Source organism: Monodelphis domestica, chromosome 5 (genome assembly GCF_027887165.1).
Source record: "Monodelphis domestica isolate mMonDom1 chromosome 5, mMonDom1.pri, whole genome shotgun sequence".
Taxonomy (NCBI): Eukaryota; Metazoa; Chordata; class Mammalia; order Didelphimorphia; family Didelphidae; genus Monodelphis; species Monodelphis domestica.
The window spans coordinates 7,584,382-7,610,592 of NC_077231.1; the positions used below are offsets into that span (position 1 = coordinate 7,584,382).

The 26,211-nt window shown below is 46.9% G+C and overlaps 1 protein-coding gene across 5 annotated transcripts in view; it reads left to right on the forward strand.

Annotated features, from left to right (window-relative positions):
* Positions 1 to 26,211, forward strand: part of BRD1 (bromodomain containing 1) — a 74,219-nt gene that overhangs the window by 36,522 nt on the left and 11,486 nt on the right. Inside the window, exons 7-11 of one of the 5 annotated variants that reach the window (XR_472209.3) lie at positions 3,169 to 3,429; positions 10,988 to 11,479; positions 15,023 to 15,747; positions 15,992 to 16,249; positions 23,607 to 23,742. Coding sequence is in view for 3 of the 5 variants with exons in the window: in XM_007502517.3 (XP_007502579.1) it covers positions 3,169 to 3,429; positions 10,988 to 11,479; positions 23,607 to 23,742; positions 24,270 to 24,391 (1,011 nt within the window). In the remaining 2 variants the exon portion in view is untranslated. The other 4 variants (XR_001624608.2, XM_001363036.4, XM_007502517.3 and 1 more) reach the window with 4 other exon arrangements.

Here is a 26,211-nt window from a genome sequence, read left to right on the forward strand (position 1 = left end):
TGCACCTGATTCTAGTTCCCTCGGAAGGACTGGTTCTTGGGGCGGAGGAAGGGTGTGGGGTATGGGGTCATGTGATAAAGGAGAGGCCATCTGAGCAGACCCTGGCGTCTCTAGAGAGCACGTTTCCTTGGGTGCAGAGACGAGAGTCTGGATCTTTTACAGTTCAGATGGATGGGGAAACGATCTGAGCCAGAAGAAACACGGGGAGTGGCTTCAAGACTAGTCTGGGTCCCCAAGACCATTCATCAGCCCGAAGAGGTTTCAGAAAGACGCTCATGAGTGAGCTGGGCTCAGAGCAAGGGGATGCTCCAAGAGGGGCCGAGAGTGACTTCTTGGCTTGGTGATGACCAAGAGGAATCGTGCTCTTCTCTGACAAGGGCAGCCTTGAAACGATGAAGAATGGAGCAAGAGCAATGACAGCAGCAGCTGCCATGCCTGGAGCTCTGGAGGTGCCAGGCTTGGGGAGAAGCCCTGCAGAGCCACTCTCTCGTCGGACTGCATGGCAACCCCAGGAGAGGTGCTCTCAGGAGAGGTGAAGTGACTTCCCAGGGCCCCCCAGCTCCCGAGCGTCTGAGGCCACGGGGGAGTCGAGCGCTTCCTGAGCCCTTGGTGCCCAGCCCAGACCAGGGGGCTGCTGGGTGTGATAGGTGAGGAAGAAAGAAGAATCGGAGCTGGGGAACGTCTGGCCGCAATTGCTGGGAGAAATGGGAAGGGCACCGGAGGAAGAATGATCCCAAGCCGGCAGCCCCAGCAGCTCCCTCCCGCTCTGGCTTTTGGACTTGCTTCGTGGCCTGGTCCCCCTGGGCAGTGGGCAGGCCGCAGACGGACGGTCCCTGCGCCGTTGCCAGAAGTCTGTGGTGCTGCCCTGCTGGACAAGAGGAGAGGAATGGGCTGGGTGAGGCCATTCAGCCCCCCCCCCCCCGGGCAGTCCTGGAGGCTTGGGCGACAGCCATCTTCGTGGCTGATGACAGGGAAGGGGGATGTCTAGAGCTTAGAATCCCGGGCTGAACCTAACAGGACGCCAACCGAAAGGTAAGCCCTGGAGAGGCTGAGGCTGGGGGAGCTGGGCGGCGGGTTAGTCGCCATTGCTTGGAAAGAGATGACTGCCCCAAGCAGCTAAAGCCAGGCCGAGGATCTGGGCCCGGCCTCCCATTGCTGGCAGAGCTGGTTTACGTGGAAGAGTAACTCCACTCACCTTGCTTTGCCCTGGAAACAGGTGATTGCGAAGGTGCTTCGAAAATGATCCGAGGTCCACCCATGTAGGTACATCCTGACCCAGCCCTGGGAGAGAGCTTTGTCAGCCAGCGCCTGCCTGGACGTGCCCTCCTCCGGGCTGGCCCGGCCCGGCCGGTTTGGGCTCATTAGGGGTAGCAGACAGATCAGTGCCAGATAGGCTCTGTTGGGGGCATCCCACCGGGAGGTGGTGAGATCAGGACACGTCTGGCTCCTAACCCGGAGGTGAGGGGATCGCCCTTCCTCCGCTCGGATTCTCGGCTCCTGTCCAGGCAGCCTGGGCTCCATGGTCTGAAATTTGACTGCTCAGGAATGCCTTCTCTTTTCTAAAACTGCCGTCGCGGACCTCCCACTCTAGGCTCCCTTGTTGGTTTGCACCTCTGGCTGCCTCCTTGGTCCCTCTGGGGTGACTCCGTACCTAGCCAGCTTACAGTTCAGACTGTGCTCTCTTCATTTCACTGCCAGTAAATACTGCATTCACGTTTTAAGCAAACCCAAAGTACTGACCACATTCAGGACACCCGCCAGACCTGCTGACCGAGGGGAAGCCCTCAGGCAAGGCCCCTTGGCTACCCTAGCTTGGGTATGAGTTCCTGGAGTTTGGGCCACAGCAGGGAAGGCCCTGACTGCATCTCATGCCTCAGAGAACAGAGTGAGGCTGCTGGAGGACTTTGCAGAAGCACCGTCAACAATGGCTTTTTACTTTCTGAAACCCGGGTGCTTTGCAGGACGAGAAGACAAGCTGAATAATTATTTTTCTCAAATTTGCATCGTCAACTATTTGGATAAATAGAATCTTGTCTCCGTTGGGAAAGTCAGGCCTGGTGGAAGGGCCCAAAGCGAGTATTGCCTGGCTCTGCTCCCTCATCTCAGTCACTTGGGATGAAGTCTCTCGCTCCTTCCTCTGATAGACCGACCGACCTCTGAGGATGGGTCGCTGTCTGGCTCGGCCTCCGTGGTTGCGTCTTCTCCCACCCCCATCTGATTTGACTTGATTTCCTCAAGCGCTAAATGGGAGAGGAAGGTTAATGGCGAAGGGCAGACTGACTTGGGGCCCGTGTGTTTAGAGCGTGGTTCTGGAGTGTATGTGAGACAATAGGCCTGGCTTTCCTGTTTAAGGCTGGGGTAGTGGCTGGCAGAGCTTGATTTTTCACATTTGATTTGTAGACCGGACCCTAATGAATCTTTGTTTTATGTGCGGACCTCTCTTTGGGCTTTTGCCCGTAGTCTGTAAGCTGTTCTAGAGCTTTATCTGATGGTCTTCCCGAGTCCTTAGAGGGAGAAAAATGGAGCTGAGCTTTTAACGAGTCGTATCTTCTCTGTGTTGGCTCGTGTGCCAGGCAGTGCAGTGCTTTAACAGCTTGACTACTGTTCTTAGAGGGCAGACACTCACTCTGTGTGCGTACACGAGTACACAATGTGTCATTGTGGTAGAATACGTGTGATTTTGTAGCTGCTTCATTGGCTTATGGTAGCTTTGGCTACACAGCCTCCTCTAAAACAAAACAAGAAACCCCTTCCTGCTTATCTTAGAATGACTACTAAGTATCGATTCCAAAGCAAAAGAGCCATAAGGGCTAGGCAGTGGGGGTAAAGGGACTTGGCCAGGGTTACATGGCTAGGAAGTGTCAAGGTCACATTTAAACCCAGAACCTCCTGTCTTCAGGCCTGGCTCTGTCCACCGAGCCACCCAGCTGTCCTATCCATTTGGTACAAAAGCAGAAAAACTCTGTGTGTGTGTGTGTGTGTGTGTGTGTGTGTGTGTGTGTGTGTGTGTGAGTGTGTGTGTGTGTGTGTGAGTGTGTGTGAGAGAGTGTGTGAGTGTGTGTGTGTGAGTGTGAGTGTGAGTGTGTGAGTGTGTGATTTCTTGTGCTTATTTACGATACTGGTACACAAACAATGGTTAATAAAATACCCTCAACCTTTTTTTTTTAGTGGATCGGTTACTCAATCCAGCTAACCGAGCACACATGTCCTTGGAAGAACAACTAAAAGAGTTATTGGACAAACTGGATCTGACATGCTCAATGAAATCCAGTGGGTCAAGAAGTAAACGAGCTAAGTTGTTAAAAAAAGAAATCGCTGTTATTCGAAACAAGCTAAGTCAGCCAAACAGCCAACCCCCTCCACTGGAGTCAGGTATTGGGAGCTTTGAAGAGGAAGGGGCGCCATTAGAACAGGAAGCAGAAGAGGAAGGTAAGGAGAGCAGAACCCGCCAGAACCAACATGGGTTTGGGGCTTGTTTATCCATTGTGTGTATTGTTTTAGAGGAAAGCCCATATCTTGATACTGAATACATTTTGATCATTAATTATTGAGACATTTTGTCCAAAGCTAGAATTCTGATCAGAAGGCTTCCTATGAAAATGTCTTTGCTTTTAGAAATTAAGTTTGTATATAAGTTACATTTGATGTCTGAAAAATCATGTTTATAAAATCTACATGTAAATGACTAATTTTAAAAATTGATTACAATCTTAACAGGTGAGCAAAGGAAGCATAAACCCTGGTAAATCTTAAGAGACCGTTTCAGGAGGTAGAAGCAAAGGACTTGGCGAAGATGCTTTTTCTTCCTTGTCCCCAGCCAGGGTTGCCTTTCCCTTGTTTTCCTAATTCGGGTCATTGTGCCTATGGGAACTGCTAGGTTTTCTCCACAGAATTGGACAGCGGAGAAAGATGGTGTCAGGCTGATTCTGGTGGAACTTTGGCCTGAGAGCTCTGATGTCCTGGTGCTGGATTTAGGAGAATCGGGGATGCTCCACAGGGTCCACAGCCCATACAGTCTTAGCTGTCGGGTGGGGGGGGAGAAGGGGATGTCACCGGAGGCTTGTCCCCAGGACCTGGCAGGAGGACCAGGTGGAATCTCCGTTTCCCTGGGACTGCTGATCTCAGACATTTTAAGCCGCCTTCTCTGTGGAATCAAAGTTGTGAGAGCAGGTACCGGAGGCAGGTCGTGCTGCCGGACCCAGAACAGGGAGTTCTTGCTGTCTCTGGGCTCTGACCATGGCCAGCCTCCTGGTGTGTGCACATGCACGTGTCCATGGCTACACAGAAGCGTGTGTGCACACATGTATCACATGGATGTACACGTGTGGGTGTATAGCTATAGTTCCCCACATGCACACGCTGCTGTCTGGCAGTGGACCTGGGTGTATCTGCACATGCATTGTGGTTGTGTGTGTGGATAGTAGATGACAGACACGTTGATACTGGTAGCGCATTTGGAACGCTGAGGATACGATGAAAGGAGTTTTATTTGGAAGAAAGTCACAGATGGAGCTCTAACACGCAGCCAAAGAAAGAGCCCACAGATCTCTAAAACGATCCCTTCGTTCCCTCTGCTGCTGCCCCATTGTCTGTGGAGTGGCCCAGGGACCAGCATTTCTGGGCGCTGTGTAGACTCCGGCGAGGACTGGCATTCCCAGGGTCCTGAGGCTGCTTTTCCTTGGGGCTCTGTGAGGGCTTGACTGGCTTTTAGAGGCCAGAGAATGGGCCTCTTTTTCTGCGTCTCCTTTCGTTTGCACTGATCCTGGATTGGCTTCTTCCTTTGCATTTGTTTGGTTGGCGAGAAGGTCAGCACTTGAACAACCCTCTATTGGGTGGAAAAGAACCTCTGGGAATGGGCTGTAAGCAGAAGGGAAAGCTGAAGTTTCTCCATGTAAAAAGCCTCCATCCTTTTCTTTCCACGAGCCCTTCTTTGAGAACTCATATCTTCATGAGAGTCCCTCCTGTCCCCCAGAGTAGGCTCTCCCTCCCTCACACCAGAAAATTTGGATGCCAAAAGCAAAAAGGTTTTCTTTAAAAAGCCAGAAGAGAAAATACTCAAAAATAAATCAACACTTAGACCCTATTGGTCCCACACCCTCTGTTGCTCCCTGGCCTCTCTAACCAACAGGGAGCCTGGTCTCCTTGCATCTCTGCTATGAATCTAGAAGGACAGGCTCCCAAGCCCCATGAGCAGTGTATCTCTCCGGAGGAGTTTGGGGGGAGGCTTGACATCCCAGAGGGGGGAGGGGCCAAGGCTCCTATGGTCCACGTGCCTGTCCCATTTGACTTCCTGCAGTATTGCCAGAGTGCTTGTTCTCTGTGCATCCCCTGAAGGAGCAGGGCTTGACTGACGAGGGAGGGAGCTTCCAACCCCACCAAGACCTCCTGCCCGGGACAGAGGCCATAGAGCCCTTCTGGGGGCTTGCTGTGGGCTCCCCTATCTCCTTTGCCCCTGGGGAGGTTATCGCTGTCCTGCCTCAGGCTCTAGAGAAGTGGAGAATGAGGATTTCTTATCGGAAATCAGCTTACCCATGATAGTCTGGGAAAAGAGACTTTCCCTTTAGAAGTTATTTTCTCCTATCATCAGCCAATCAATATTTGTTAAGCATTTACTAGGTTGCAGGCACTGCATTAATGTGTGGTGATGTTCGAAACCATCTCTGGTCTTACAGACTGATTGCTGCAGCTTTAACCCTTTCCTCCTCATCGGACTCTTGCTGGAGCTAGATGGCAGCAGTCGGGGTCACTCCAGCCAAACCCTCCCTCTTTGGTTTGGGGATTTCTAATTGGGGTGCCTGAGGCAGCGTGGCAGCTTCCTTCTGTCCCACTGGGCTTTCTTGCCTCTTCCCCACGAGAGGGATTGGCAGAGACACACTGAGCTTCTATCTTAGTGGATGAGAAAGGAGAGAGGAGAGGTTATAGAATGGATTTGCTTGAGGAAAACCTTGACTGAACTGAGTAGGAGAGGTAGAGGTCCACTTTGGAGGGTGAGTCGCCTGGATGGAACTTGATTTTAAGGGGCTGTAGAGGGTCGGACTGTTTGGAACTAAAGTCAGTCTTTTGTTGGAGAGAGATTTTTCCAGGCCAGAATCCCACTGCACTTTGTAAAAGCCTTAATTACATCAATAAATGCATACTGTAATTCACTTGCATTTTGAGTTTAAAACAAATTTACATTCTTGACAACCTCCTCACTGAGTAACAAGAAAGATGCTAAGAATTGGGAAATGGATGTAGTCTTTGTTCTGCTAATTCTGTGGACTCTTCTTACAGTTTTTCAGACCTGGTAGGACAGTGTAGGGGGTGTTGTTTGATCTGGACTGGCCTGAGGAGACAGCCCTGAGAAAAGTCCATCACTGAATCATCACTGCATCATTTCTTCAGCTTTCCTGGAGACTTCATGGGAAGTGCAGTCTGTCAACTCCCCCAAGGGGCCTGCTCTGATGGACTTTGGATTAGTGTCTCCCTTTGAGGCTGCTGGCTGGGCCTAGAGTCCCAAGACCTGAGTTCAAGTGAGACCTCAGACTCTTACTTGTGGGACCCTGGGCACTTTTGTCAGCCTCTTTTTACCTTCTTCCCAGGGTTCCCCCCCCCAAAAAAACATTTATTTATTTGTTTGTTTGTTTGGTTTAGAATATTTTTCCTTGATTATATGATTCATATCCTTTCCCTCCCCTTCTCCCACCCCCTCCTGTAGCTGAAGTACAGTTCCATATTATTAGTATTTGCACTGGGGTGATCGCTTAGAGTCTACATCCCTAATCATATCCCCAGGGTTTTTAAAATGAGCATCTTACAGTCCCTAGCACATAGTAGGAGCTTAATAACTGCTGATTTCCTTCACTTTTGATTCCCTTCAAGTAGCTAATGGAGGAGGGCAGCAAGGCAGTACTGAGTGCTGGGCCTGGGGTCAGGAAGACTCTTCTGAGTTCAAATTTGGCCTCAGCCATTGCTTAACTCTGTTTGCCTCAGTTCCTCATTTATAAAATGAGCTGGAGAAGGAAATGGCAAACTATTCCAGGATCTTTGCCAAGAAAACCCCTAATGGGGTCATGACTAAAACAACAGCTAAAAGCTGAAGGGAGATGGGGGTGGGGAGTGGGGAGAGTCCATTGTTCTTGCCCATGGGCCATGCCCAGGTATTGATTGGCATCCTTCCACGCCTCAATCACTGTCCATTTTTTTGTGGGCCTTCTCTGACCTTTTTGCCTTTCCCTTCACCCTAGAGATTCTCTGTGGCTTCTGGGACCCTCTGGAGAAGCCAAGGACCCCTTCTTAGAATCTTGTTTGTAAATTCATAAAATAAGGACTCCACTCCAATGAGAGTGAAATACAGCGGCCAGAATGCACGAAGAAAGCCAAAGGTTGTAGCCCTTGGCTTGGCCACACTTGAATCTTGAATTTTCCCAAAAGGTGGATTCATAGTTTGCTTTTATTCAACACACTGGAGCATATAAAAGTCCCAATATTGGTCTGGGATCTTGACGCCCAGTGTGACCTTAGAAGAGCCTTAAAGAATCAAAGACATTTTCTAGCAGGCCATGGACAGGGCAGAGGTCTGGAGGGGTAAGGGGATGTATGGTCTTGGGGGCTCAGGGCATTCCTGGGCTTCTGGCCTCAAGGCAGGCTTCCTTGGCTGCTCTGATTTCTCACCCCCACTCTCTGGATGCCTAGCCATCATGTCACCTTCAGATCCTGGAGAAGAACCCAGGGCAAGATTCTAGCTGGGGAGTAGTTTGGTTTGGTCTCCAGAGATGTTTTTCTTTGCTATTATACTCAAGTATTTAACTTACATTAATTTTTGATACTTCGTATTAAAATTAACACGCTTTCAAATCTTATTTCCTAAGATTTGGGAGGTATTTCTATAGTCGCCTTTAGGTATCATGTTGCTTGGACATTAAAAAATAATCTATTTAATTTAGTGATTCCCAGGATAGGGACTAAGATTTAGAAAGAATTGAACTTTAAGAAAAGTGACATTTATTTATTCTTGCTTTTGGGGGAAGATTAAACCAGCCAAAAAAGTCACTGAACTTTTTTCTTAGCTAGCCAGTTCTGGTAGTCTTCAATGAGACTTAGGGGCCCTCGTTATCACCCCATAAGCACCAGCTTTACAAGCTGCTGTTTGCGATTTTTCTGATTCCTCTATTACTTAGAAGAAAATTCTGAACATGGCTAATGCAGGAAATGTGATATCTACTCACATTCATAATGGTGTTTTTTCCTCTTGTCTTCTTACTGAGTGGTTGAGGGGAAGAATTTGAACCTGAAGTTAAAATAAAATGGAATTAAAACAAATATATATACATACATATATGTGTGTGTGTGTGTGTGTGTGTGTATATATATATATGTATATATATATACACATATACACAAATCGAACAGCAATTTTATATTTTTATATAAAATTGCTGTTCGGTTTGTAATTGCTCCTCTCCAAAGGAGAGCCCTATTTCAAGTAGCTGGTAAAGGAAGCCTGGTCTTTAGGCAGTTGGGGTCTGATCTGTCATAGAAAGCAGAAGCAGAAGGCCTGCCCCCCAAGATGAGGGCCAAGGGGCTCCAGGCCAACCCCTCTCTTGGGGGCTAGATAGAATGTTGTTTGCAATTAGTCTTTGGGCCTGACCCCAGGTGTCAGTGGTTAATGGAAGGCTGGGGGAAAGGCTACCACCCCCCTTTTTTTTCTGATGTTCCTGATTTCTTTTAAGGGATTGAGGCAATATTTGCAGACTCTTCTAAGACCTCAGACCTCTCTCCCTGGGGGCATTAAAATCACCACTGATTTTTCAAGATGGTGGAAAATTTCTCCATTCTCTCCAAAGAGCCAATAGTAGTGACATTTTAGAGTATTAGCCTCTCTAACCAACTCCACTGTGATATCATCTGGTTGTGCTTTTTTTTGGTGTGTGTGCGAGTCCAAGGACTATTTCGGCTTTGTTTTTAGAGGCTTTGCCCTGAAAAAGCCTTTCTTTAAGTTTAGCATTTGAAGTAAGTTGTTTTTAACCAATTTATGAGAACTCAGATAACTGTTTTAATTTAACATGCGAATGTCTTAAGAATGTATTTTTAAAGTTCAGAAATAGAGCCACAGGCATTGAAGTAGCCTGGAGTCTGGGCAGCCTGCGTTCATATCTTATCTCAGACCCTTAGTAACTGAGTGACCCTGGGCAAGTCATGTAACCTCTTATTGCCTCAGTTTCCTCATTTGTTAAATGGGGAATTACAGGTTGATGTGAGGATCATGTGAAATAGTATTTGTATAAAAGCTTAGTGCTGTGGTAGACACGAAATAAGCTCCTGATGGAGACTTATTCCTTGCCTCTGCCTCTCCAAATCCCCTTAAGACAATTTTATATCAAACCTTTCCTGTTTGGAGTAATGATGAATCAGATCTTTCTTCTCCCACCCCAAAGAAATCCCAGTGTAAATTGCATCTTGAGATGGTAGAGACACGGTATTTTAGATTGTGAATGATCCACAAGTTCTAGGAGTAATTTAGAAAAATAATGTGAAAGTCTGTTTGCAAAATCTGAACTCTGGAGAAGGAGGTTAGAAAATATTTAGGGTCACATATTCCAATAGTAATAGTCACCTCCATCATTATCATTAAGGAACAATATTTTGCATTTGCACACCTCACAGCCTTCAGACTTCACATTTGCAAAGTTTTGATGTTCATTAAAATATAATTTAAAAACAACTGCAAGACTTGATGGAATGGCACAATACTTCTAGGATCAGTGATTAAAAGGAACCAAATTCCCCTTCTGTTTCTTCATTCATATGGCCTTTGGTTGTCTGTGGACTCAGAAACATGTTGAATATGGGTTTTCTTATATGATCATCTGTAAAATTCCAGGTTTCCCTTCCATCTACTTGGAATGCCAGAGGATTTTGCTTTAGACTTAACTTTTTCTCTGCCCCTCAGGAATATTTGGGGTGAGGCGGGCAGCGTTATGCAGAAAGCCCTAAACAGTCTCCCTTGAATTGTATTGGAGCTCACTCTTCAGTTAGAAGAGTCTTCTACTACCCAAGAGGGGCTTGTTGGCTAATGGAAGACTTTGAAAAAGACCAAAGTTCCAGGGGATGTACTTTTCATCAGTGCTACATCACAGACATAATTTTGGGATGTTTTAAGCAAAATTGGGGAGGGGGGCACAATAATTTCTCTAAGGGAAGCTTTCCAAGGTCTTGTGAGAAGCCATTTATGCTCCTGGCCATGGAAGCCTTCATAGACACAGTGCATTGGAACCTCTTCTGTTAGAGAGCTTGTCAAGGGGCAGAGCTTGGAGAAGAGCTTGCTTATTCTAATTGGTGACCAGGGTTCTTATCACCTAGGTTCTGGGATTAAATCGTCTGGAATGCTAGATGAGGAAGCTCTGGCCAAGTTCTTTGATTCTTGAGTTAGTTCCTGTAGAAATTTGGGCTATTTGTCTCAATTGAGTTAATTAAAATCAAGATACACTGTTGAGGGCCCCCTTTTCATTGGTCCAGCTTGATGTGCCATGGTAGAAGGAGGCTTTAAATGATACCTTAAATCAATTGCCTCAAGTCAGAGTTTGTGAAGAATTCCCTTGCAGGTAAGCTGAGTATTCAGATGAGACATGTTCATGAATTTAAAGGTGAATTTAATAGTGGCATGTGTGAAATGATCTTTTCTAATTTTTTTACAGAAAGGAATTTTATAAACGCAGAAGCCTGTACCATAATGACTAGGGTCAGCTTAGTCCTCTGCTTGTTAGACTAAAATACCAGACAGGCGGAACCTTAACACTGGCTTTAAGCTTCTCTATGCCATCCATGCTCTAATCATAAGATAAATTTAGACTCTACTAACTAGGACATTTCTGTATTTAAAATATTATGCTTTGTTTCCTTAACTGAACTTAGTATTTTGGTGGACTTCACATTTATAATAAGTTTTATAATACATTTTTTTAATGATCAGTTTTCAAAAATCACCCTTTATTTATAATTTTTTCAGGAGATAAATCTCCCCCTAAACTTGAACCATCAGATGCATTACCTCTTCCTTCAAACTCGGAGACTAATTCAGAACCACCAACCCTCAAACCAGTAGAACTCAACCCAGAGCAGAGTAAACTATTCAAAAGAGTAAAATTTGATAATGAATTATATAGCACTTCCATTCAGAAAGAAATGGTAAATGGACACACTCCAGAACCTAAACCTGACAGTAATCTCAATGATTCGACAGTCTCTGCAGTAGCTGAGTCATCCACCGATGTAAACAGACGTACCTCTGTTCTCTTCTGCAAATCGAAAAGTGTAAGCCCCCCCAAGTCTGCCAAGAACACTGAAACCCAGCCAACTTCTCCACAGCTAGGGACCAAAACCTTTTTGTCTGTAGTCCTTCCAAGGTTGGAGTCACTTCTGCAGCCAAGGAAAAGGTCACGGAGCGCCTGTGCGGATTCCGAAGCTGATGACGAGACCCCAGGAAAGCGCCTGGACACAGGTAAATGTGGGGCGGCTGCTGGCCTCAAGGGTGTGTGTGTGTTATGTGCACACCTGTGTGTTTGAGAGAGAAAGATCATATATTATTTAGTAGCTACAAGTTTGATTTAAACATTTTTTTAATTGTAAGTTTTAAATCAGAATTTATTTTTCCCCTAATTAATCAAGTTTGATTCATTCAAAGAAAAGCAAACTCTAAAACATCAGTTTGATTAGTTCTAGTGAATATTCAAGTGTTTACCTGCCCAAGCCTGTGCCCTTGGCCCCTTCCAGTTTTTCCTCGGAGCTTAAGAGCATGAGCGAGTGCTGAGATGGGTTCTAGTTTGTCTCCCACCCTTCCTTGTGTCTGCTGTTTATCACCCAGCATTCTCTTGGTTTCCAGGAGAGAAGAGAATGGTCATCTTCCCCAGATGCCGTTAAATCAGGTGTGGGGGTACAGGTTCGAGCCAGTGCTCAACTCTAGGCCCCTCTGTTGGCCAGTGGGTATGTCTCGACATTTAGTCCTTTTCCCCTAGCTTGGCCTGAGTTTGCTGTATGCTACCGAAATGTGCCGGGATCCCTTTGAGAAGGGGAGAATTGGCCATGCTTCCTCTAGAACTCTTTGGATTTTGCTCTGCACGCACAGAATGGGGGCATCTGTGCCATGTGCAGGATGTCAAGATGGCTGACGCTTTCCATGGGGTGTCATGACCAAAGAGGAATTGAGTGGGCAAAAAATGCCAAACGAGAAATTGGTTGCGATCCTTTCTGAGGTCATCCTCAGGGTAGCTGGACAGACCACCGCTGGCAGCATAGATGTCCTTACATGTGTAGTTTTCCTGCCCTCTAAGAGAGTGTGTTGGTGGCTGCTTGCACAGTTATGGCCTTGTGTTAGAAGAAACAAATGGGGGCTGCTCCCTTGAGGTAGTCAGGGCTGAGCAAGCATCATTTGCTACAGGTTGTCCACTATTTGCATGTGATGAAGGGAGACAGGCCCCGAGGGGTTTTCCAGCCTTTCTCCCAGTGGCCTTTGCTAAAGCACATTTTCCTTCATAGACCGTTCCAGCTTTGGGTGCAGGGGCTTCTTCCAAATCCATGATTGGAGGCTGCCCTTCATGGAAGGATTTTATTGGGGAAAATAGGAAACCTCTCAGTTCATGTTGTCATGGGGTTCTTCATCTGCTCCTGAGGCATTTCTCAGTCTTCTAGCGGGTGAGCACATCAGTGGTGACTCAGGACCCAGTCTGTGTGTCTCTCCTCTTTCTGACGGAGGGGACAAGACTGATGGCTCTTGAAGTCATTCTTCATTTTGTGAGTTGCTTTGGCCAAAGACTTGAATCCCCTGCTGATTGGCTAGCCTGCCCCAGATGAGCCAATTTGTCACCAGAAATGGTCTTGAAGTCGTGGAAGAACCTGCTCAAGTTGATTCTTTCTGCTGGTTTAACCTCCCAGAGCCAAGGGTGATCTGTGGACCGGAGGCATAATGGAGTAAAACCATTTTAGGGGTCCCTTCTCTGAATGTGTCTGATTCCAGTTTAATGAGGTATCCCAGAGTCCTGCAGCTTCGGTTTTGTTTTTGCTTCTCTCTTTTACAGTAAAACGTGGGTCTTAGTTGCCTTAGTTTCCAGGTGGGTTGGTTTTAGCCAGTAAGGATCCTGGGGTTCATGCCAGGAAAAGCGACTCCTTTATTTGCTTTTCTTTAGGAGGTCAAGGCTAGAGGGTCATGCCAAGTTCTTGTGGTCCAGCCTGCCAGAGCATAGCCCTCTCATGGTGACTTCTTCCCTGGTGTAAGGATGGGATCAGCGCTCTGGCTTATGACTGAGAAGATGGCAGACAGATTGATTAGGGTTGAACAGTGTCTTCACCAGCTTGGCTAGTCTGGCTCATTTGTTAGATCTTCATTCTTTGAATAGGAAGAAACAGAAAGAGTCCTCGGCTTGGACTTCCACCCTGTCCTGGATACCTTTGTATCTGTCAGAAGGCACATAGCCTCCCTGGGCCCCAATTTCCATCTGTAAAATGAGGCATTTGGATTCTGAGCGCCCCTCTGGCTCAGAATCTCTCATCTTGTCATTTTTTTGGTGTTTACTTTAGAAAACCAAAAACCATCCTGCAAGGTTTTCAGTCCTGCTGTAGTGGGGGTAATTTTCTTTTAAATTTATGTGTAACATAGGTAAAGTTTGATACACTTAATGTAAATTAATTTTGAAAACTTTGGGGTTGAAGAATACATGAATACAGGATGAGTCAAGAAATCTTATGTATATCCAAGAAATTTTGTATTTTATGTAATTAACAGACTATTTGCAAGCCCTCTCTTTGAAGAGTTCATATGTATTGTGATAGATTTCTGTAGCTTTCAAACATCTTGTGTCAACTCAAGAAAGAAGTATTTAAAAGTTCATAAGCTTATTGGTTTCTAATACTTAGCTACAGATTTATGAAAAGTTTGCTGAATAAGAAAATTGTCTTATTATGAAAGAATTATTTGCCATTTGCAGCCACATATCTTCACTGTTCTTAGCCCATTGCCATTGAAAAATCAATTGGGTAGTGATTTTGCTACATTTTCCCATATTTCTTTGAACTCAAGTTTACATGTGTGTCATAGTTACAGAAAACAGCCATTAAGGGAAAGTCTGTAAGTTGTGAAAATGATCTCATCTCCTGTTGTGATCATCAGGAAGGGAAAAAAGGAATGCTTTGGGCTTCTGCCCAGGATGGTTATTATTGATAGTCTAAGGTAGGCATCACTATTTATGTTTGGCTAGTAGTTAGCACAAGTTGGGTTTCTTCCAATGTTTTAAATCCTTTGCTTTCCTTGCTGTATGTAGCTTCAACATCTCTTCACTGAAGAGATTTCTTTTGCTTGAAGAATGGCAGAAAATTTTATGCATGATATTCACATCAGTGGAAACAGTAATTTGACACTGAGGATATAATTGGGCATTTGATGTAACAATCTTCTGTAGCATTTTACTATATAATAATGTCTCAGAAAGATGAGTTAAAGGCCAAGATGAAGACCATTCAGTTAATTTTCCTGTTTTCCAGTAGAAACTCCTTATTTGTAGATCTGTCCTCAGTGTGTCATGATTTCTCTGTTTGTGTGTGTTAAGTATCTTTTGGCCCCAATTTGATTTGCTACTGTAGCTAATGCCTGCTGCCCTGGGAAAGAACAATTAATTCAATCACCTTTTGCTAAATGATCTCAAAACTGACTCGCCATTTTCCCCCTTTGTTTATTTATCCATCTTTCCAGTGGGTATGCTCTGATGAAACAACTAACTAATTCTTTCCTTTGCATTAGAGTAGTTGAATTTTTCTTGGGACTCCCTTGACATGTTCCTTTCAGAAAATAAGCTTTAGCCCTCCTTTTCTCCATTTCTCTTTTGATGCTTACTACTCGACTATTTTACAGCTTTCCAGTGGTGAAGGTGTATTGTGGTAGAAGGAGTTGGGCCTGGCTCTGAGTAAGAGGGAACTTCTAGTGCCCAGCCCCAGGAAGAGATTTTTTGCACAGTTGACCCTGACTGAAATGGAGATTTCTGCTTTCTTATTCCAGAATGCCAATAGATTTCAGAGGATGCATGATGAGTTCCTAAGCACTTCTGAAAGAGATGCTTAACCTGAAGTTTGCATGATCCAACACTTTGCCAAGAGCACTTAGTAACGTTGCCACTAAATCAAAATTCCATCATTCAGGAACTCCAGGGAGCCTGGCGCTTGACGTGTCTGTTTAATGAACAATCTTCCCACATACCCCGGGCTCATCCTGAGCTTTCTCTGCTTCTCTTGAGCTGTTGATCCACACCAAAGTACCAGGGGGCAAAGTTGGAAAACTTTCAATTCCTGTCAGCCATTCGTGTCCTCACCTGAACCTTTGGTTACCTTCCGCAAGCTCTGGGATTTCTTGCTCCAGTTTTGCCTTTTTCTGAGGACTTGGAAGTATTCTGAACCTTGGTGATCTTGTCCATGATTCATCAGGGCACCCTGAGCCTTTAGGGATGCTTTCCAGTGTTCCACAATGCCCTCGGGTCATGGAGTCAGACCCTGTTCAAGCTCACTCAGACTTACTCAATCATGCAACTCTGTGGAGTGTTTTTCTTGCCTGTTGGGGTTTGGGGTGTATTTGACAAGTCACCTCTTTGGAGAGCCATATGCTTTTATGTGGAAGAAAGTAGTGACATCCCTCCAGCCGGAGTGAGCATCATTCTTTTATCCTTCATTGGATGCAATTTAGGAAACTATGAATTACCCTAGTTTTGATGGATGGCACCTTCGAAGAAGGTTGTATTGTGTTCTCAATAACTTGTTCTTTTTTTTTTTCATAAATAGTTATTTCTTTATCAAAAGTGAACAACTAAGCCAGCAGCTCAGCTTCCATTTTCATGTTTTCTCTTGTGAGACTCTTGTGAGCTGGTTCTAGCTATGAAAGCTTTATAGCGATGTTTTGGTGTCTTTGGACTGCAGGGGGAAGATGGCTGGTTCATTTGTTTCAGTCAGACTAAATGACTTTTTCACTGTTTTCCAGGTTCTCATATTTACTAATATGCCGGGGTATTTATCTCTTTGGATCCTAATTATTTTCTATTATCCTCAACTTGGACTGGAATTCTATTAACTGATCATTTTGGAACGCAGAAAGACCATTGCATTTTCAAGTATTTATGCTGGATCATGTTGGAGACACCAGCCATCCTTAAAACAAATCCAAAACACGAACACTGTTGGAGGAAATCTTTGACATTTATGAACCTAAGCTCTTCATTCAGTACATTTCCCCATCTCTGTAAGTTAAAAGTCATACACATTGCAATTCTCTGTGACATTGGTCCATTTTTCTCTTCCCATCTTTCCAGTTCCCAAAGCTTTTACAGAGCTCCTCATTTGTTTGTAAGGGCTATTTGGGAATGTTTTCAGTAACCTGTCAGATTCTCCCTGCCATTGAAAAATATCAATATGCATAGTAGCGATGTTTGTTTACTAAATGGTCGGCCTAATTCCACTATATTGAAAAAGAATGTGATTGGCTGGCAAAGGTTATTACTGTGCGTTCATGGTCACAAAAGCATTTGACAAATGGTGGACTTGGGGAAAATGCCAGAGAAGAGAAGATCCATGGTCCTTCAGTACCAGAGAACATGCGGCCCAGATCTGATCTTGAGATTTGCCACCCAGAGCCTCTCTTTGGTCTCATCACCAAACATTGAGTCCACTGAGTTGCAAGCTGCTGTACAGTGTAGGGCATCTCTCTTCTTGTAGAACAGAATCATAAATATGGAGCACATCTAGCGTGGCCATTTTTCTTGCTATTTGGATTCACCCCCTTCCTTTTCCTTATATTCTCTTAAAAAAATGGATTCCTAATGAATGTGTTCATAGCATCAAAATTCTGTTGAGCTTAGCAGCACCAGTGGTAGATCAGGACTTACCATTATAAACATTTAAAGGAATTATCTTCATTGGGAAGACTCTTTTCTTCAGAACCCAGGCCCAGCTGGTGACTTCACACATGCTTTTAGTTTCCAGATTCATGGTGTAATAGTTCTGTGGCGAGTTTGAGTCTGTCAGCCGTTGTTCTCTTGACAAAGATCATGGTGGTCATGGGACTCGGAGCCATACGGGATTTCCTGAATTTTGTGAAGTTTTTAGAATTTGGAACCTGGATACTTGCTATAGAGAGACTAAAATATCTAGGTGTGAGGTATAAAGTACTTAGGTACACTTTTCCACTCATCCACCTCCCACTCCCCACCCACCCATCAAGAGTTTCAGGTCCCAAACAGCCTCTCGGCAGCCCAGCTCAGCAGCAGATACTGATAGGCTGAGAGCCCACAGGGTGCTTGCTGAGAATCTTCTGATCAGTCAGGGATGGCGATGAATGTGATTGGTCCAGGGCACCCCACCCACCCAGTGGGAGCTAGTGATTGACTGCTCAGGTTTTCACTCTATACATCTATAACCCATTCATTTTTGTATGAGGATTTCTGGATATTTCCCCCACCCATCATAAAAGGAACCATTACCCAGAAAGGTCAGATGCAGAAGGCAAAGGTCAAGCTTTCCGTTTCAATAAGACGGAATTAACAAATGAATTGCTTCTGCTCTGCCCTCCCTTCCTCCCCAGGGCTGCCTAGTTGCTGCCATCTTTTTTCCCCTTTATCTTGAAAAAAATGCTTGCTGTGAGTGCTCCTCCTCTTTGTTTCTGCTTCTTTCCTTCCATAATTGATACAGATTTCAGTCTTCAGGGCCTGGCATGGGAGCGCTCCTGGCGAGAGATTCACAAGCTCACGAACTCTTGCCTTCAGCTAAGGAGACCAGGAGGCAAGAGGTCTAAGGAGTGTTCTAGGCATAGTCAGGGATCAAGAAGCTCTTTTTTCGGCTGTGGCCACTGTGCACAGTGCCCTGGCCATCTGCTTAGAACAAATGCTAGCTCACAAATAATGTTTTGTAGCGAATACTGTTTCTGGACCAAGCTGCCATTCCCAAATGCCTGATGGCATACCATGGTGTAGGCTGGGAGAGGAGCCCAGCCTTGAAACGGCTCTCCCATGTGACTGTCAGCTTCTGCTTGCCATTCTTTGCTTCGATGCTGTACATAGAAAGGGCCAGAAGTCAAGTGAGCTGCCATGAAACACTTCCTAGGTGCTAGGCCCTCTGATAAGGACTGACTGGCAGTGGAAATGCCAACCAAGAGCACCTGCAGTCTCCCCCCCCCCAAGACAGCCTAGGAGAGGGGCTTGGTGTGGGCCAAGTACGGAATCGGAGCAGAGCCAGAGAGGAATGAATGCGGCTGGCCTGGGCCCTCGCTCAACATGGAGGGCGCTCCAGTGGGGGAAGTTGGATTATGTTTTGTTTGTACTCTGCAGGATTCAGAACAGTTCTACTTGTTCATTCGCTTCACCGAGGTTGGACATCGGGCCTCTTAAGACCAGCGTAGGAAAGGGGATTTCACATGGGCATCCATGTCCTTGGAGTTAATTTGGGATGGCATCTGCTTTGCCCTTGAGCACATTTTCTGAATACCGCCCTTTGGGTCATAATAGGTTCCTGGTTTGGCCCTTCACATCTGCCTGGAGGTTCATGACGAGTTGTGGTTTGCCCAATGCCCCCACCGCTTGGCCACCCTAATGCCTGGCACCGAAGATAGTCATTTCTGCTTGTATTTCCCTTTAGGTTTATTGACAGGACTTGAGTTCAAGGCACTTTATCAGTTTTTCTTCCCATCAGCAAGTAGTCCTCTTTTTGCCACATTGCTGACTCTGATATCATCCAGTGCTTAGGAGTGGGCGGCCTTCAGTTCTTTGGAGAAAGACCATTGGAAAAGCAAGGCCTGTTTTTGAGACCCTGATGCCCGCATAAGGCAGCCTTTGCTCTAATTCTCATCCTTGCCATGACTTCTCCTGGTGGGGCCCCCAACGAGTCCCTGGCAGCCAGCCACAGCCAGGCCTTGGTTCCAGTGTCTTGGGATAGGGGACTGAGGGTGTGCTCTTGTTTCTGGGCTGACCACATTGGGGACTAGAGGGTTCACAAAAGTCTTAGACAGGTTATTACAGCAGTCCTGGGATTTGAGTGGCAGGTGCTGTCTGTGTCTTGTGTGGCAGCCAGAGAGGCTGTGCAGACCCGGCTGCTCCCTGGGGCAAGGCATCCTTTGGCATGACTAGAGAGAGCATCACTTGTAGGTATGAACTCCACACTTCAGAACCAAGGACAAGCTGGTGTGTGTCCAGAGACTGCTGATGGTTCTAGGGACTGTTGGTAACTGGGGATGCTTGTCTTAAGGATGAGAAACAGGGTGGAAGCAGAGTTGGAGGGTAGCTGTTGCTTGAGAGGCACTTTGCTTGATCCCTAAGGATTGAGTAGGCACAGTCGTGGTAAAAATTATCTGGAGACCTCTTCAGATGTCATGTTGCCACCCCCTTCTCTGTGGAGCCCTTCTGGGCGCTCTCAGCCATCAGCACTTCTTGCCTGGACATGGCATCTTTCTTGAATTCGCTTCTCTGTCTCCATGTTCTGTTCTCAGGCAGAGTGTAAGGTCCTGGAGGACACATCTAGTAAGCCTGCTGGAGCTGTTTTGAATCACTTTAAAGGCTCCAAAGGCAGCCTGGGCTTTCTTGGGGGTCTTAGGTTCCTTTTATCTTGGAAGGATCTGTGGAGCCCAGGTTTTTCTCAGCAAGATTTGTGCCCTTTGACCTGGGCTGGATTAGTTGTCTTCAGAGAGGTCCCTGCCAGCCTCATGTTGGTGATAGTCTGTTCTCAGAATCTCTGAAGATGGAACATTTAATATTGCCTCCTGTGTCCTGAGCTGCCAGCCCATCGTGGTGAATGTGAAATGGAGTGTGGGATCAAGTTGGCCTGATTTGGGGAAGTTGGCTTCTCTTAGTGTTTGATTTATGCCAGGTGGATTTGCCTTTTACCAGCCGATGGGGGCGGTGGACTGAGGAGAGGGGCCCTAAAGGCACTGCGGGGACGTGGACGTGTTGATGCAGCCCCTTCTAGTTCCTGGAGCCACCAAAGGAGAGGCCCAGTCCAGAGGTCTGAGGAAACTTTGGGTGAGGGGTTCATGGAAGAGGTGGTGGGTGGAAATAGACCCTTAACCCTAAACTCACTAGCACTGGACCCAGAGGCACAGGGTTTGGGAAAGGGAGGGACCCAGAGGCCAGCTATCTTAAACAAGAACTCCAGAGGTGGGAGAGGAGGGTGGGTCCCTGTAGGAATAAACCTGTGGGTCATCCTCTACCAGCAGGGTGGTTTCCTCTTGGCCCTCGTCTCTCTCCAGAGACTCTTGTCTCTTTTTTCCTGGGTGGGGAATGGCCAAGGGGCAGCTCTCCTGGGGAGCTTGGAAGGTGGATCTGGAGAGCCAGCCTTGGCTCAGAGAGGCCCTTGCAAGAAAGGGCCGAGGCATGGATTTGGAGCGGCTCTGATCTCCCTCAGGAGATCCCCCTTGCGTAGGGTGGAATCAGTAACATTGACTTCTTTTCTTTCGGGTCTTAGGCCTTTCTGGCGATAGCTCTTTATTTTGAAGTTTTATGCCTCTGTGTCCTTTACACAAAGAACAGGACCATCTGTTAGAATTCCCTTCCCCTAAAAGAGCAGGAATCGTGTGAAAGATCCTGACAGAAACTGCAGTATTGAGCACCTGTAGTCCTCCACCTCTCTGCCAAGCAAAGGGATAGAGCTTCTTTAGACAAATCTGGTTTCCCGATTCTGCTTCCTGGGTTTGATGACAGCACCAACATGTTTTGTTCGCCATTGATTGTAAACAACTTCATTTCTTTATTCTGCTACGGTTTCCTCTTCTGTTACTTTATTTAGAGCTGGAAAAAGGTGGGAGTTAATAAAACATCTACCTAACAACAGTAAGTCGTGTTCTTTGGAGCACACCAGCAAGCTGGGGCAAGCCTTTCTCTACCAAAGACAGATGCGCCTTTCCCTTCCTCCATCCCTCCGAAGAGTTACCACACACTTGGTAAAATTGATTCAGCTTGCCTTATTGGGAGGTAGAAAGCTGTGGGTCTTTTAATTAGAGGCTTAAGATTTCCACTGTCGCCTCCATAGGAGCTCCCATTGGGTCATCTAAACACCCCTTGGGTAAGGTTTTGCTGATGGTGTGTGGGAAGTGGCTCTGCCCTTTGTGCTATTGGGAAGGCCACTTGTTTCAAAAAAACTAAGTAGAAGGAGGGAGAGATGTTTCAGCTCTTACTTGACCTGGAGGTGGGCGTCTCCATGCCCCTCCTGCTGCCAACAAGGCTTAGGAGTGGGCAGAATCTGCGGAGGAAGATAGAGAGTATATTTTGGCTGCCCACATTGATAATGGTAGGGAGTTTTGTGGGCTGGTGGGATTGTAGAATGGGGGTCCTGTGTCATGGATGACAGAATTTTCACACCTTTGGAAGGTCCCCCACAACCCAGTTTTTCTCTCTTGTGGCTCTCATCTGAGGAACTGGGTTGAATGGAAGTATAAATGTAAGGCCAGAGGGAGGACTTGGTGACAAAGACCCAAGTTCAGATTTGGCTTCATACACCAAATAGGTGACTCTAGACAAGTCACTTCACCTTTACTTCCCTCACTTTCCTTAATTGTAAAATGGAGATCCTTCCTCTCTGAGATGCTGACGTGCTTGGAGAATCAAATGAGATCTTAGGTATAGAGTGCTTTGCAATCTTTAAAGTGCTCTAAAATGCTTCTTAGGGTCATTATCATTATCATCACTGTTATTATCATCATCACTCCTGCATATCTTCAGTTGTTTCAGAAACCTGACTTTTGCCATGGATCTGGAATCTGTCTGTCCTTCCAAAAGAGGACATCTTCCTGTGGGAGACTGACACCCCCCCTACCCCCCATGTTGTGGTGAGAGGCTGGTGAGAGGCTAATAGCTCCTTCCCCTGGGGGGGTATTCTGGCCAGTCTGCTCCCTACAGCAAGTTCTTAGACCTTGGAGCCAGGAAGGGTTTTAGAAATGAAGAGAATGTGGGGCTATCTGTCCCTAGGGCCCTGGGCACCAGCATGACTGTGAAGTGGGGCCAGCTGATTGGGGGGGTCTAACAGGACTGGGGTTCTGGGGAGAGAGGTGGGAAGGGAGAATGGAGAGACTGTAGAACTAAGGAAGGTACCGTTTGGGTTTATGGGCTGCTCTGTGGTAGCTGCTAGTTTTATTTTGGCTCCTGTGTTTCTGCCTTAGTATTTTTAAAAATTCAGTTTGGTTTACCTGTGGAACAACCATGAAAATATATTTGCAAATTTGAGATTAGTTGTTTTTTTCTAGTTCTGTTTAGGATGAGTTAGAATTTTTCCGCAACTCGATAACATAGGAACCTGGAAATAGGACCACTTTGCTTTGAGGATGATGTTAGATGTTAATAAAGTGAGATAAAGGACAGCTTCACATTCAAGAGCAAGAATTCTGCTCTTGAAGAGTTAGATTTTGTGCTTATTCTCTTAAGATGATCTCAGACTCTTTCTTTTTGTTGTCTTTATGACTAAACACCTTAGTATATATGAACTCAGCCATCCAGCGATGCTTTGGACCTACTCAGGGTCTTCAGTTCCCTTCTAACCAGTGGCCAGCTTGGCTGGGGAAACAGGTGCTCTGATTCCCTGCCCTGTTTGCAGGTGCCCTAAGTGTCCTTTTCAGGTGGAGCTCTTGGGGCCTGATTGACTTTCCTGGATTGCTGGGAGAGGAGGGAATGAGTGAAAGAAAGAAATAGAGAAATTGTTGTTTCCCACTACCATTTTCCGTTAGTGGCCAGGGAGGCCTGGAGGGAAGAACAGTGGGCCTCAACTTTATAAATGGAGGTTTGGGTTGCAGCAACTTTGGCTTGTCTCTAATTTTCTGTGAAGCATGTCGAGTTTGGAATCTGGTTGGTTTAGTATGTGTTCTAGGTTTAGATTAAGAAAATACCTTCATTTTCCCCTTGACCTCTGACTGTAGAAATGGAGGAAGAGGCTGGTCACTGGTGGACCATGGGAGATTTATTCTTGACTCTCCTTCACTGGCTACTGCTGAGGGATCTCTAGCTGTTGGGGGATGGGGGATGATTTTCTATGGTCACTGGAGATGAACTATTGCTATGACTACTCTAGAAAGCAAGAAAATGAAGGCATGGTCCGTGTGATGGGACTTAGCTGGCAGAGAGGGGTGAGCTCATCCTCACATTTCCTCTCTGGGTTTGCCTCTTGACCACTGAGCTTTCTTCTTCGTCCCAAGGTTTCATTTTAACTTGGAGGCTGTACATTCCAAATAAAGCTGGATGTGAAAAACGAGAACATCTTGGAAATGGATTTGAAACTTTTCCCCCTTGTTTTAAGTTTATGTGGGAATCTAGCATCAATGCTGTCATTGGGCAGCCTCCTTGTGAACTTGTAAGGAGAGTTTTCTTCACTATCCCGGGATTTTGGGATGCTTGAAATAGAGCCCAGGTTGACTTCTTGGGGATTGCCAGAGGAGGAGGGGGTTTGCCTTGGTTTCTCTGGGTAACTCTTGACTTCGGGAGGCCATGGGTCCCCATGGCCACTGTGCTCAGCTAGCCATTTACCCCCATGGCTGCCCTGCTCAGCTAGACTGCCCATCCCTGTGGCTGCCCCCGTCTGCGCCCACGGTCACCATGCTCAGCTAGGCATGTTGCTCTGTGTTTGTCTTGTAGGTTTGTCCAATGGCTTTGGAAGTGAAGTGAAGGAGCCAGAGCCAGACGATGGCCCTGGACGGAGAGTGGAGCCTCGGCGCCGCTGTGCGTCAGAGTCCAGCATCTCCTCCAGTAATAGCCTGCTGTGTAACTCCAGGTGAGCAGGGCGGCCACTCAGGAGGAGGTAGGGCCTGCGGTGTTGGCCTGCGCAGTGGCCGAACCTCTGACTTCAGGTTTCATCCTGTTCATCCCCTGACCCGCCCTTGCCCTTCTCCTGCTGTCTGATACCGGCTGGTCGAGCTTTGCCAGGAAGCTGCTCCGAGTTGGCTGATCAGAATGTCCAAACTTTTTGGCCTCTTGTCAAGCCTTTTGTATTGTGAGTGTTCCAAGGAGCTGAGGGACCGGCACTAGCAAATGCCCCCAGGCCCTCTGTGCCTGCTCCTTGCTTTCCTGGCAATGATGAGGGGGGTGGCTGCTTCAGTCTCCTTCCTGGCACCCCCACAGCTCCTCTCGTCCAGTGTGGCGCCTGGAAGCCTGCAGGTTGGCCTGGAGCATAGGGAGGAGAGTGTGTGCCCGTCCCCAAGTGCAGGCTGGGTGGGCCACTCTAGCATTGCTTCACGTGAGCTGACATTTCCGTGCAGCAGGGGGCATCTGGGTTCTAATTGTCATTTCTTCCTGTTTCAGCTTACCAAAGTGTGGCAAGGGCAAGCCGGCTCTGATCCGAAGACACACGCTGGAAGATCGGAGTGAGCTCATCTCTTGCATTGAAAATGGGAACTATGCAAAAGCCGCAAGAATTGCAGCTGGTCAGTGAGCAGGCCTGGGCCTTGGGGGTTCTTTTAGAGCCGAGGCTTGGGCAGGAGCATCATGGCTCCTTGACCCCCGTGTCCACTTCCCTGTCTCTGCCTCTCCTTCCCTTCCTTCCCTCCCTTCCCCCCTCTCTGGGGGAGGGCAAAGCCTTTTCAAAGTTCTCCTTTGGGTTCAGCTTAGGCAAAGTCATGTATAAATTATTTCTATTTTTTCTAGTTAACCACACACAAAAGTCCTTGCAACAAATCACAGCTATTTGTCTAGTCTTGCCAGACAAAACCTATTCAGAGCATTTGTTTCGGTATGTGGTTTCTGTTTGTGGCGTTGTTTGTTCTCCTGGGCGTCGCTACTTCAGGGACTTCCCTGTGGTCCTCAGACTCGGGATTTCTCCCAGCACACATTCCCAGACCACGGTTTCTTTGGCTGTTGCCCCTTCACTTGGCATCATCTCTGCCACTACAGAAAGATACGCCGACCCTTTTGGTGTCTAGGGCGGCTTTTCATCAGTCACAACCTGCTTTGGGCTCTGTGCTTCTCACACAACTAGGGCGGACACATTTGGGCAAAGCCAACGACCACCTTGTGGCACAGTCCTTTCTCTGCTACTTTGGCCCAAGTGTGAACTGGCAGTTGCTCAGCCAGAATCCTTTGGGCTATAAGAAATGGTGGCAGGAGCAGCTTCACAGAAATCTGGTAAGACTTGAATGAGCCGATGGTCCAGGCACCCTTCCCCACCTCCTGATATGGCCAGGAGGAGATGGGCCTTCCCAGATCTGCCTGGTTTCGGATTGGTGGGGAAGACTTGAGAGGCAGGGTTTAGTGGAGTGAGGACAAAGTGTTAGTGAATCTTGAGGATCCAGTGGAAGGGCGCAGACCCCCAAGGCAATGATGGAATGACTGTGTTAAACTGGACTGACCTCCATTCCCCCCCAAAGCCCCCAAACAACAAGAAGGACGACAGACCCAGGCCACCACCAACAAAGAAACTTCAGCTGCCAGTGGTGGTGATTTATGGCTTCATGGTGCACTCCTCCTTTTCTGCTCTTTCTTTTGGGGAAATGTTTATGTATATCCAGTTTATGGGGAAATGTTTATGTATATCCAGTTTATGGGGAAATGTTTATGTATATCCAGTTCCTGATAATAAAAAAGCCAATCAAGGAAGCCTCAACAGCAGCAGGGAAGGGAAGGTCAGGACCGAGTATCTGAGAGAGGAAGCTTGCTTTGAGATTGGTCTGTGCTCACTGCATTGTGGCCTAGTCACATTCTATTTGTTTGTGAACCTCCATTCTTCCTTTGAGGGGCGCTCCTTTTGCCTCACCGTTGGAGGACCAGGACTTCAGTGCCTCCTCAGGCTTCTGTGGCCCATTGAGAACAGCATGTTGGCCCGAGATCCCGCAGATGTTTCTTTTTGGCCTAGCACTGTCTCTCGCCTGGCCCTTCGAGCACAGTCGCTCTTTCTCACTTATCCTCCCAGAAGGGGAGCTCCACGGTTCTCTTTCATAGCTTAGGAGCTCAGAGTTGTGTTTTTCTTGCAGTCATTGGACCTTGTTGCCACCTGAGGAGAAATGGCATTGCTACAGGAGTGTCCCACTTCTCCCTGTTTGTCCAGAGTCCATAGTTCTTGGGTAGAGAAGTTAGAGCCTAGTATGCCCATGTGTCTGCTGTAGCCATCACTGTCTCTGAAAACAAGCAAGATGTGTCATGCCTCTGGTGCACAAAGCAGATGGTTTCCTTTTCTGCGTCTGCATGGGGTGACCCCCCCCCCCCCAGCCTCTTTGAGGAGGGAGAGCAGGGAAGGGACATTGCGGCTGAA